The sequence below is a fragment of the Adelges cooleyi genome, unplaced genomic scaffold, assembly GCF_023614345.1.
Source record: "Adelges cooleyi isolate 19-005CV unplaced genomic scaffold, UGA_ACOO_1.1 ACOO_flye_CR_arks_rails_tigmint_CR_PRNA_651, whole genome shotgun sequence".
NCBI classification, from domain to species: domain Eukaryota; kingdom Metazoa; phylum Arthropoda; class Insecta; order Hemiptera; family Adelgidae; genus Adelges; species Adelges cooleyi.
Window position 1 is genome coordinate 5,539,358 of NW_026096352.1, and position 13,141 is coordinate 5,552,498.

At 28.9% G+C, this 13,141-nt stretch overlaps 1 protein-coding gene across 5 annotated transcripts; it reads left to right on the forward strand.

Moving 5' to 3' along the window:
• Window positions 1-3,678: 3,678 nt before the first annotated feature.
• On the forward strand, window positions 3,679-12,893 carry LOC126844434 (protein argonaute-3-like). Of its 5 annotated transcripts, XM_050582627.1 has the most exons (15): window positions 3,679-3,713; window positions 3,815-4,028; window positions 4,088-4,187; window positions 6,339-6,532; window positions 6,731-6,861; window positions 7,221-7,440; window positions 7,501-7,645; window positions 8,902-9,144; window positions 9,372-9,484; window positions 9,561-9,763; window positions 9,843-10,005; window positions 10,383-10,476; window positions 11,218-11,643; window positions 11,737-11,921; window positions 12,001-12,893. In XM_050582627.1, the coding sequence occupies exons 2-15, from the start codon at window positions 3,841-3,843 to the stop codon at window positions 12,092-12,094; spliced, it is 2,499 nt and encodes an 832-aa protein (XP_050438584.1). In that variant the 5' UTR covers window positions 3,679-3,713; window positions 3,815-3,840; the 3' UTR covers window positions 12,095-12,893. The 5 variants fall into 5 exon arrangements, with proteins under 5 accessions (XP_050438584.1, XP_050438585.1, XP_050438586.1 ...); XM_050582629.1 differs by lacking the exons at window positions 3,679-3,713; window positions 3,815-4,028; window positions 4,088-4,187 and adding exons at window positions 4,713-4,741; window positions 5,348-5,458; XM_050582630.1 differs by lacking the exons at window positions 3,679-3,713; window positions 3,815-4,028; window positions 4,088-4,187 and adding exons at window positions 4,795-4,879; window positions 5,348-5,458.
• The last annotated feature ends 248 nt before the right edge of the window (window positions 12,894-13,141 follow it).

The window sequence follows — 13,141 nt, forward strand, 5'->3', positions numbered from 1 at the left end:
CTGGCGGCCGCGGGTAAACGTGCGGCGCTGGGAATGCGCGTATGTCGATCTCGGCGATCTTTAAACGTCTGTATCTTCAAAACTAAGCGTTTCCATCGCTTACCATCGTTTTCAGCATTGAATAACAAATCGATTAAAAAAAAAAAAAACGAAATTTGCGTCTGGGGTGGTAAAGTCGATTTGTTCCCTTACCCTGTATGATTTTGGCCTTAAATTCTACAGGCATATTTAGCCCCTCCGCCCAGCACTCGGCTCCACCAATCACAAAAGGGACGCCATGTTTTTTAAGGAGAGTGCAAATACTTACCGCGTTCAGTTCACACTGATTGTGTTTTATGGTATGTGGTATTAAACGTTACTACCACCTCCAAACCTACAGTATATCATCGGCCAGCTGCTGTGCTACCGGTAACTGAGCAGCATTGTATTTTTCATAACAGTTGGCAACACATTATTATTGATTTATGAATTAGTTGGCGGGCCAACCCCTTAGACCTATTAAGTAGTAAGTTGACATTTCTTCTTAGTTCTTACACGTAACGGTGTCCGTATAGGAAGTTATTTTAGTGCTACAAATAGAAGTCTCCACTGTAACAACGCAAAGAAAATAATCCAAATATCCACGGCAGAAATAGGTAAGACAGATATAATACCCGTAATTTCGGGGGTGCAACTGATGCCCTACAAGTTAAACGGCCAACAAAGGTGATGTAGTTCATTTTTCATCCCCTAAAAATCATTATTCCCTGTCAAATGAAATTTTGTAATTATTAGTTCATTCTTTATCATTTGCCAATTTTCTTGACTACATTTTTTTATTTGAATTTTATTGTACACATTTTAAACCAAACAAAAATGTAATTTAATCAAAATATAAAATAATTTAAAAAATACCAAAATTTTAAAATCTCGGTAAACCTTTTATAAAATTTAATAATTTAATTTTTAGTATCCTTTGGTATAAGTTTTTACGTTATTTTTCGATTTTAATTTGAATACTTATTGTAGGTAGGTACTTACTGCCTATTAAATATCTAATAGACTGATGATTGGTTAGCTTGGAATGACAATGTACAATAAACAATTAGATAAATTTTATAACACATGACCATTTTTTTTTATTTCAAAAGATACCTTTTTAACTATAGGCATACATTTTTTTTCATATCATTTTAAATTTATAACATATTAATAATACTGTACAACATGATTTTGAAAAACGAACCATAAATAAAAACATTTTGTTTTCGCTTAATTGACACTGGCCCCAGACTGAATTTAATCTGAGGCTAGAATCTAGATTCATATTGAGTAAAAATATATATTTACTTTGGTTTTTGTTGTACTGTAAAAATCGTGTTGTACTGTACTATTTATGAACAATAAACATATCAACATCTTAAATAGAACCTTAAAACATTCTTATTTGTATAATATATTTTTCCATGGGGTCTGATGTGAATATTGTTAACGGGTCATCGATGCGGGTGCATAGACCCTATACTTTTCGGTTACCTAAATAAACGACACCGAAAACTGGGGGAATAAATGATTATTTGTGCTAACCATTCAACCAGGCTGGTCCCTCGACCCTCTGAGTAACTATGGGGGAATCAAGCGCGTATCCACCCTATACAAGAGGGGTGGATTTAATATAAAAGTATTGTATTACATTATTCAACCAAAGAATGAATCGCTCTCACACAAACACTGTTGTACCCCTCAAGCGATCACTACGCGTTCTGTCATTGGTCCTCGCATCGGCATACGCCGTCATGGTACGGCCGCTGTATATACTGAGAATCATGTAACACAAAGAATATAATGTAAAAACCCCAATCACCTTGGCGCGATATCTGTTATTTTGCTCTTAAGAACTACTAAAATCTATGTAATACAATTTGATATTTATTACTAAAATTGGAACAAATCGGCTTTACCACCTCAGACCCGAATTTCGATTATTTTTTCCAATCGATTTGTTTTTCAACCCTGAAAACGATGGTGCAAATAAAAAGTTGCGGAAACGCTTAGTTTTTAAGTTACTGCGATTGAAGGTTAGGGTTGTACTTGTTAGATCGCTGATCGCTTCCAGAGAAGTATATGGTTACGTTTTTTTATTCCCTTTAGGTAAGCTATTTTTACTTCTGGGGGTTTGGGGGCGTGAGCCCCTATCCAACAGAGTCCCGTAGGGGCTCGAGTCGGCAGGCGTAAGGAGTCGCTGTATATTATAGTTGTCCGTTTTTTTAATTAAATTATTAATAATTGGAGGCGGACTCCTTTAATACAATAGCTGCCGACGCGACTAGGCCTCCGTCCTTCGTGGTCTTTTTTTTTTTTGCCGGGCACGTGACACAACTTCCATAGCCTGCATCCGCGGGCGCCGCGCCTAAGTCGTCTCGCACAACGATAATTCACTAAGTTCATGTAGCCGTAACTTAAAAACTAAGCGTTTCCGCAACTTTTGCACCATCATTTCAAGCGTTGAAAAACAAATCGATTAAAAAATCGAAATTCGAGTCTGGGATGGTATTTGGTAAAGTCAATTTAAGCCCATTTTTATTCCAATCATAGTATAATATTATACTGAGTTGTCTAGTGTCTACACTCCACATAACAGTCTTGAGTCTACATTGTAATAGTACATACTGAGTGATTACTAAATTATAAATACTGAATACAAAAAAGTGTTCCGGGAAAAAAATGTACGGCTCTCTGTAGTCTGTACGGTATCGCCACACCAACATTATTTAAAAATTTACAAAAAGCTAAGTAATCATAAATTAAATAGAGAATATTAAATAGGTTATAGGTATCAATGCTATGATTTAAGATGACCACTACCTATGAATTATGATGTATAATAATAATATATAGTAAATAATGCTCTGCATTTCTTAATGTTTTAAAAAAGTGTTTTTAATTTTAACACTATCGAGCAATTTTTATTTAGGCGATTGTCGAATTTTGATTTTGAGGGTGTCGTTAGATTGTAAAAAAAAAAGTTTATAGTAGTCCGTCTTCCCTAGCTCAACTCAATCATTCGTTGTAACGAAGACAACTGAGAAGTGTTTCATTTACATAATAATTAATAATATAAAATGTGTTTATACATATTTCCATAGAGGTAATTATTTGTAAAGAAATGAAACTTTTAAAACCTTATGACAGTGCTTTAAAAAAATTAATTTGGGTAATTTACGTCTATTATATAAGGTCCCTACAGCAATTGAAATTTCACTAGGTACTAAACATTCCGGTCCCATAGACGTAAAAAACCCCAAATTTAGTTTTTGTTTTTTTTTTGAAAGTAGAGAACGTACATGAAGTTTATTTCGTTTCAGATATTTTCTCTAATAATTTTTTGATTTCGTGAAAAAATATATATTAAACAAAATTTAAAAACCGTGTATTTTTTAATGTGAAACTGCTTGTTACAGCGTATGATTAAAGTTAAGGAGGTTGCACCACGGCCATTTTTTTTATTAAGGTCTAATGAGACCCCGGTAAAATCAAAATTTGAAAATATCTTAAATGAAGACGACTAAATAATCTAAACAATTTTTGTATGGGTTTAAGCGCAATAATATCCGAGCTGTTCCCGTAACTCGATAACTATTTGATACTTCATTAATAGTTTTATTTATTTTACAGATAATTCTTTTTCACAAGTAAAATGGATTCTAATCAACATCGGACAAATGATGGAAGAGGTAAATATTGTACATTGTAACTATTGTTTTGTAATAATGATTAATGTAAGTATCGATTTGTATATAATCGATTACGATTACTCGATTAATAATTATTATAGGTCAATCAACCTCAAAACTAAATCAAATGCTTAAAGATTTTGACTATACGTTACAAATACCAAAGAGGCAAACCCCTAAATTAGGAGGTACAATAGGACGTAAAACTGAGCTGAATGTAAAATATTTACAAATAAACTTAGACGAGTTGTTTGAGAAAAACATTTATCATATTAATGTTCAATTTACTCCAGATTGTCCAGACAAAATTCTAAGGTATGAAAATATTGTTAAATAATTTGTCATTATTAGCGTGTATTTTTTATTTTTATTAGGAGTGCTTTAATAAAAGAATTCAACCGTAAACATTATGCAAGTTGTCCTATTGCTTTTGATGGATATAAAAACATGTACTCAGTCAAAAAATTGAATGACGTAAGTACTACCGAATTTCTTTAAATACTTCACTTATAAATGGTGTGAATTTGAATATAACTGACTTTTTTTTTATACAGCAGATTATTTAATTTAAGTAATTCAATAGTGTACCACTTATCCGCTTATGATTTTGTTAATTTTACGTATACAATTGTTTTGAATGATAAATATTTTAAATACCACAGGCGTCCGGGGCAAATTAAAATACATAATTTTTCAAAGAATAATCAACTATTATACTAAAAATTATTAATTAACCCTTCACTTGGCGATGTATCGTTAAAGATACACAAAATTAAAATTATTATTCCAGTGCAAATAGAAAAGATAATAATATTATATAGACCGTTAAATTTTTATGTTCTTTGGAAATATCATTATGGTTATTGTTAACAATTTACAGATTTCGCGCCATAGTATGTTTTTTATGTCGTTTCGAAAACCGAGTTATCAGCTATCATGTCATTTCTGTTTTTTGTACTGATTTTCAACATAATTAACTTACAGTTCAAACCAAAATATATCTAATTCAGCTGTTGGAATCTAATCATGTACGTCTAAATATTTTATTAATATTAAAATAAAGCTAATCACTGTTTTACTTATTAAAGTATAAAATCTCATGTATCCTAAAATATACTATGCTTCGTACACCGGAATTATTGCTTGTATTCAAAAAGATACATTAGGTACCCTATTCCTTTATTTCATAGTTGTATCCAAGAAGATACAATGCCCTAATAGTAAAAATACTTTATAAGTTTTATTAAAATAATACATAATTAGATTCATTTTTTTTTTACAACTTTTCTTAATAGAAATAAACATACTTATATACATAGTTCAAATAAATAGTAATACCTACATTATGTAAATCATAAAATATTAATTAGAATTGTTTTATTGTTTTTTATTGTAATAGGTCGATGAGGCAGTGTATCTTTAAAGTTACAATTATCAAAATAGCTCCTTGTGGTAGTGTATCTTTAAAGATACAACTATTAAATTAGTTAATGGGGTGGTGTAATTTTAAAGATATATGGTATAATTAAATAACTATTCATTAAAAAATACGTCCATAATTATTTCTACGGGTCTTAATTAGCACAGAAAACCATGGAATTTTTGTATGAATTTTTTTTTTTTGCCAAGTTTAGGGTTAATGAGTTACCTACTTCATTAAAAAAAAAATGTATAAATAAATATATTAAACCAACACAAAGTGGACGGAGTTTAAAATGGGTTGTAGATGTTACATGTTTATATAGGTAGATATTATTTTATGATTGAAAGTAACAAAATGCTTTAATGCCAATGTGCCAATAACTCGCATGATATATCTAAAGAACATCATTAATAAATTTCAAACCGATTTGATTATTTATAGGGAACTTACAGCTTGCCATATTTTAAAGCTTAAAAATGTGTTGCATGTTTGTGCGTTTTTCTCAACTTTGAAAGGGAAGAGGGCGTTTTTTAACTTTTAATTTAAATTACTTTCAGTGTATGATTTCTAATCTATAGATAAAGAATATTGCAGTCTAAAGAACGATGACCTAACTGCAAAAAGTTGAATTTAACGGGAGAATGAATAGAAATAATTACTTGTTTACAAATTGTAAATGGATAATTTTAAAATTAATAAATAAACTCTTCGCCATTATCTACTATCTATATTTCTTATAACTATACAAATTCATTCCAACACCGTGAAAACCCAATTTTCGAAAAAGTTACACTTGAATCGTTGTTCTTCAGGAGCTGCGATATGAAGAAATTAATCCAGTCATTAAAAAAGTATTACTAGTTAAAACAAATTTTCAGCTTCACTTCAAATAAACAAAATTTATAAGGAGCTTATGACTTATGTTTAACAGCTATGGCTTTAATTGTTTGAGCTTATACCTTCAGTATTAGGTTTTATAAGGAGAAAGACTTATTATTGACTTATATAAACTTTAATTTCGTCTGTGGTTAAACCCTTCTAATTTTGAAGTTAAATGGCATTTTTTATTTTTTATATGTTGACTACTGTAGCAGTTGCAATAATAAAATATATGAATTTAATATTTAGATGACACTTGTAGGCACAGTTGTTCATTGTTATTATGTGTCAAACACTAAATAATATATATATATTTTTTTTAGAAATGTGATATGGTAACAATTACAAGAGGAAAAAATAATAAAACCATTGACTTTAACATTCAGACAAAACATGTTAAGACAATATTTATGAACAAAGTTAAGGAGTATTTATTAAATGGTTCATCCATTAATCCTCCTCAAGAAGCTTATCAAGCATTGAATATCGTATTAAAAAATCAACCCTTTTCTTTGAAGTAATTTTTCTGTTGTAATACTTAATAAGATTTTAATAACTTGATGAATGATCCTTTCTTTTATCACCACAAGATGCTAATAAAGCTCTAGATATTATGTTGGAAAATCGAACTTTTTCTTTAAACAAAATAATACATCGATTAACAAATTACTTGTATAACACATTATGCTATCATTAAAATTATTTAATTTATTAGATTTATCATGGGGGAATATTTTTTCTCCGTCCCACGGAACATACCATTTGTTGTAGAAGAGAGAAGAGAAATGTGGAATACATATTTTCAATATCCTACCATTGGCTGGAAACCCTATCAGAACTTTCAAGGTATTTATTGATATGCAGGATAATTTGTGTACATTAATCTAGTGGTAAAATACAAAATACAAAATACATGCATAAATATATATATATATATATAATATATATATATATATATGTCCAACTCTCTTCTCCGCAATTAATGTGTTTTCTATCATGGCATCCTAATTGATCGCTGACTTGTATGGTTGCTACTTATTTTTACAGTAAAATTTTCTTATTCAACATAGGCGGACTTAGGGGTGGGTTTTTATGTGAATTATCCCCCCATAACCAATTGGTTTTTTTTTTCGCTATTTGGTTTTTTTTTTGCTATTAATGTATTATAGTCAACTACTGATATTTGGTTTGTATTAATGCGACAGATTATGTGAATTCTTCGACAAAAATAAACCATCCAAAATTGACTGACTACATATACTACAATTTGCAATGCAATCTCAATTCTCAAATGGATGATAGCAAACTCATTAGTTTAGAATCATACGTAAAAGGATTAAAAATAGATTTTCAACTTCCCGATCAGATACATTCACGACGAAGATATAAAGTGCACAAGCTCTTTGAATCTGCAAACAAATTTTTGTTAGTATTTTAACAAGTTTTTATTTTAATATTATAATATTTGAATGTTGTTTTATTCAGATTTGAAATTGATGAAGAAGGGAAAAAACAAACTTATAATATCGTACAATACTTTGAAAAAATACATAAATATACTGTCAAATATCCAAATTTACCTTGTGTGCATGTTGGTAGTCTTGGTAAAAAAACTGCCCTCCCGATTGAAGTAAGAAATTAATAAATTAGTTGGTAATATATAATATCGCTTTTAGATTTTTCAATTACTCTCACCAAAGTGCTGTCGCTGAATAGTTTCTTCACTCTAACCTTCATGTTCATTAACTATATTTTTTGCAATATGCTTATTATACCTTAACATTATACATATTGTATAATTATCTAATTATATATAATTAAATAAAAAAACAGATTTTTCAATAACTCATAAATTAAAGAATTTACTTGCTATACAAGCTACTCAACATATTGTGAACCACTCAATATCTCGCTGGCTTTAGTAAGAAATTACATTTTTACTTTACATATTGTTCTTATATTATGTGATTTCAATTTTTTACAATTTTTTTTGTTTTTACCCCTTTCCAACTTAGGTTTTTTTGATACTTAAATAGTAACATTTACATTTCATTAACTTTTTATATTGAGAATAATGTACTAAAAATGTTGACTGGTCGATAACCAGTTTTGAATAATTATTTATGAAGGTATTGAAGTTTCAAGTTTAGGGCATGAGGAAAGGTAAAGTGTAGTACTATTTTTATATGCGCGTATTTTTCAACAGAACTTCCCCCCCCCCCCATTCTAACTTTTAAACTCTTATAACTTTCAAAATAGTTGTTTGATTCAGAATTGTTTATCTGTTAATTATTATATTGTTATCTGTCCGTTGGCCGCGATCATTTATTGACCTGTTATTTAGTATGAGTACAGACACCGCACTGTGCGAACTAAAAACGGCAATGTCTTATGTTTTTTCTAACAAACTAAATTTAAACCCCCCTGAATACCTTAGAGCCATATCCTTGTTTAAACAGTCCACAACAATAGTTATCCAAAACTGGTTATCGACCAGTCAACATTTTTAGTACTTAAGTCTCAATTAAAAAAGTTAATGAAATGTATGCGTTTACCATTTAAGTTTCAAAATTCGCTATACAAAGTTGGGAAGGGGTGAAAAATAAAAAAAATTGTAAAAATCAAGATTATATTGTATAGCATTATGAGAAAAAAAATGAAAACCTTATGAGATGTTGAGTGGTTTACAATAAAATGATCACCCTGTAGTTGGGAGGGGGTGAAAAACAAAAAAATTGTGAGAAATTGAGATCACTTTGTATAAAAACTTTACGGAAAACAAATTCAAATATTAATTAAACTCTGTGAGATATTGAGTGGTTCACGATAAGTTGATCACCCTGTATAGTATTCTATGAAAAACTAACACTAATATACCCTTTTCAGTTATGCACTGTTAGAGGAAGACAAAGCCATTTAATAAAATCGTCTAAAAACAAATCAAGTGACACAGAAAGCCAAGGACAACGACCACCGACAGATTGTTTTACTAATATTGAGAGTTTTAGAACCGGTGTTAATAATCAAAACACAATATTAAATGAATTTGGTATTAAAATTACAAGAAATATAGCTACCGTCCCAGCTAGAGTTTTAGATCAGCCATCATTGTCATATCATGGTCATAAGGTATCAAAATATATAAATACGAGTATTGCTTCTGTTAAATAAAATAATGCATATGCCTATATTTGTCTAACATTAAGTATGATTTTTAACAAAGAACCATTATTTTTAATAATCTAGTATGATAAATATACACAAATTAGAGTTTAGTTTTTAAATCAACTGTGCTACACATAGGTATATAGCGTTAGACATTCTATATTATTAATTTTTTTTTTTTTTGAATTAAGGAAGTTAAACCACATAAAGGCAAATGGACGGCTGAACGGTTTTTTGAAGGTGTAACTCTTAGAAAATGGATTGTTCTAAATTTGGATAAAGATATTCATACAGAAAAAATCTAGTATACTTTAATAATAAATTACTCATTTTTTTTATTATGCCTCAATTACATCTCTATTATCTTCAATTTTTTTTAGTGAATTTGAGAAAAGATTGAGGGGGTCCGGCCAGAGTGTAAATGTTGACATAAGTCCAATGGCTCCTCCCTTTAACATTCCTATAAAACAAAAAAGTCACATTAATAAGATTGAAAGGAAAGTTACTAACTTTTTTAACAAACAAAAACATATTATGGAATTAATTGTTGTAATTATTCCAGAATTTCCTGCTGGTGTATATGGTATGCCTTATATTAATAAACTATTCAAATATTTTCGTCAATGTACCTATTTAGTTACAAACATTTATTACAATTTTAGCGACTGTCAAGCAATCGTCAGAAATTCAAGTCGGAGTCCTAACACAATGTATTAAATCTAAAACTTTGTCTTATAAAATGGGCCCAGACACAGCAAGAAATATTTTGTTAAAGATCAATTCAAAGCTTAACGGTATAAACCATACTTTGGCACTACAAAGCAGGTATTGCTTTTCTTAAATTGTTTTATATAATTTATAGTAGTATCTATTTATTTTTAATGATCTATAGACAGGGGCAAACATAGGAAAAAAATTCACTTCAAATATGATAAGCATTAGTCATGGAGCTAAGGTTTACTTAGTAAAAAAAATACATATTCTAGTACATTATATTATAAAAAATAAACAAAAATACACTTTTAAGGCATACAGTTTAAAAACATAAGAAATGATTTCAGCCCCCCTAAGCCCCTTTTTATAATTTTGCCCCTGCCTGAACATATATTTTTATTGAATTAATTGTGAAGATGATACATACATTACATAAAATATGTTTTAAACTTTTTTTTACGACCAAAATTTTTTTGACATTTTCTTAGTCCGTCCATTATACAGGATGCAATAATATTTGGTGCTGATGTATCATTCTCACCGATAGATGAAGCATCACCAATTTTACCCTCGATTGCTGCTGTAAGTGTAGTTTAAAATAATTAATGGATAGTTGGATTCTTTACAGAAATTGCATTTTATTTTTAACTTAAATATTTTTTATTGACTAAATTATGCAGCTGTATGATTCTTATATTTTTTATAATTTCTAACTTCATAGGGGGCCAGAGCCCCATCTTTTTAATGTATAGGTATAACAGAAAAAACTTACGCCTCTTAGAGTAAACTGATAACAATAATTATTTTTTCTGGGTAAGAGTTTAATATGACCAATTATCACAATTTTTAATATTGTTTTTTCTCAGTTTTTAGTGTTGTAGGATGACCACGTCATCAATATATTATATTTATAAGAAAATAAATGTGGGCAGTGCTTCTGGCGACTCGAGGCTTTTGACTAAACAATTAAATTAGTTTTAAAAAAATGGAAATAACAATTAATTGCATAAGTTAAATTAATATAACAGATAAACAATTTCAATGCTCTTGATCAGTAGATTTGAGTGTACCACTTGTCATCATTCAAGAGTTGAATTGTCAAGAGAATTGTCACTGAGCTTTGTTTAAAATATTTACTTACCTATAAGTAAATTTTTCATTTACTTTCTTTATAACCTGAGCGGACTTGAACAATTTACGGGTTAATTTATAAATCCTACAGCTGCTATAATTTTCAATTTATTGACATTTTGAATAAAAAAAGTGTTTTTTACAATGAGAATTTATTCTACATCACTCCATTTACTTTTTATTTAAATTTAGGTAGCAGCCAGTCATGATATCAATGGATTTCAATATAATATGCAGTGGCGTTTACAGTTTCCTGATATAGAAATAATTCAAGATCTAGAAAACATTGTCCACGATCAATTATTTAAGTTTATTAAAAGTACAGGTATCATACCGAAAAAGATATTCTTTTTCAGAGATGGTGCCAGTGTATGTCAGTTTAGGCAATTGTTAGAATATGAGTTAACTGCTATACGCAAAGCATGCTTACGCCACAATCCTAAGTATACTCCAGCCATAACAATTATAATTGTGCGTAAACAAAATTATACTAAGATGTATTCTAATAACGAAGAATTCAATGGTAAAAATGGAGCTGTTCCTCCTGGGACAATTGTCAATACTCATATTACACACCCGACCGAACTTGATTTTTACTTGTGCAGTCACGTCAGCTATGTATGTCGATTTACCTAATTACTTTATTACAAAATAATTTTGTAATTTTGCAACATAGAATGGTATTTAATTCAAGTTGCTTTTTTATTTCAGGGCACCTCCAAACCAACTAAATATCATGTATTATGGGACGATAACTGTCTAACTGAAAATCAACTAGAACAACTAACATATTTCTTATGTTTTATGTTAGCTCGATGCACGCGTTCTGTTTCATCTCCTGCACCCTTATGCTATGCACATTTAGCTGCTTTTAGAGCACGGACTTACATCAAAAAGTATATAATAGAAATAATTATAATTAGTTTATTAATGACGAATGTACTAAACATAATTTATTGTTTTAATTTTTTTTAGTAAAACAATTGATTTTAACCATTTGGACGAAGAACAGAGGAAAAAAATATTCAACTCTGCATTTTGTGTAAGCAAACCTATGTATTTTATTTAAAATATGTGTATCTACATTTTTTGTGTACATTTTAATTTTTAATTTCCTGTTTTATGCTTATATATCAGAAGTATAAACATAATCTGTAGTGTTATTATCTAGATTCTAGTTTATATACTTATACTTTGTGTGAATTTGGAAGAGTTGTTTCCATATTAATTTATAATCGTATGTGTAAAATATGTAAAATTCGATTTAAGGTACTATAATATTAACTTATACTAATAAGTATTCATGTAATTTTATCATTTCACATTTTATAATTTACCTGTAATTGAAGTCTGTATAAAGAATTTGTATGTTTAAATTCTTTAAACTTTATGATTTTTTTTCTAAAATCTGACATTTGTAAATGTTGTCATCCAATTTTAAATTATTATAGTTGAATACAATTTATAACAGACATTCTTAATTTTTATTTTAGTTCATTATATTATGGCAGTAACGGTGTAAACTGTTTTCTCTACTGGGACAAAAACATTTTTTTTAGACCCCCCCCCTCCCAAAATGTATCGTAAAAGCCTGTTTCTCTTTGTTTTGACCTCAATACTCTCATAGGAACAATTTTTTTTTCTTTACGGATTAATTTCCTTTACAATATATAATATTACAGCAGTTTAGACAAAAAAAGAACAGTATAAGAAAAACTTATAAACTAACAAAAACATTTTTACAACTACAAACTAAATATTGACCTAATGTCAATTATAAGTACCCCTTCCCTTTATTTGTCTTAAAAATATTTGTCGCGCCACTACTTAGATGAAATTGTTGAATGGTTATTAATAAACATTTTTTACTGTACGTTTTGATAATTTTAATTAAAAATATTTTCATTAATAACTAACAATAAATTGATAATAATAACGAGTTATTTTGATGTTTTTTTTATGGGTTTGAGTATTATTTTTTTACTTGTTACCTATTTTCTTTCTATGTATTATTACAAAATAATTAGCGGTTAAATAAAAAAATGAATTTTTATATAATTTACAAATTATAAAATTTTTGTAAATCAAGTCGATTTGTACCTATAATTTCTATATA

What these genes read in the sequence shown, in the direction of transcription:
- LOC126844434 (XM_050582627.1), top strand. Translation starts at nt 3,841, where the DNA reads ATGCTTAAAGATTTTGACTATACGTTACAAATACCAAAGAGGCAAACC. An exon ending in ACCCTATCAGAACTTTCAAG is followed by an intron (nt 6,862 to 7,220) that starts GTATTTATTGAT and finishes TTAATGCGACAG; the next exon opens with ATTATGTGAATTCTTCGACA. An exon ending in TTTTACCCTCGATTGCTGCT is followed by an intron (nt 10,477 to 11,217) that starts GTAAGTGTAGTT and finishes ATTTAAATTTAG; the next exon opens with GTAGCAGCCAGTCATGATAT.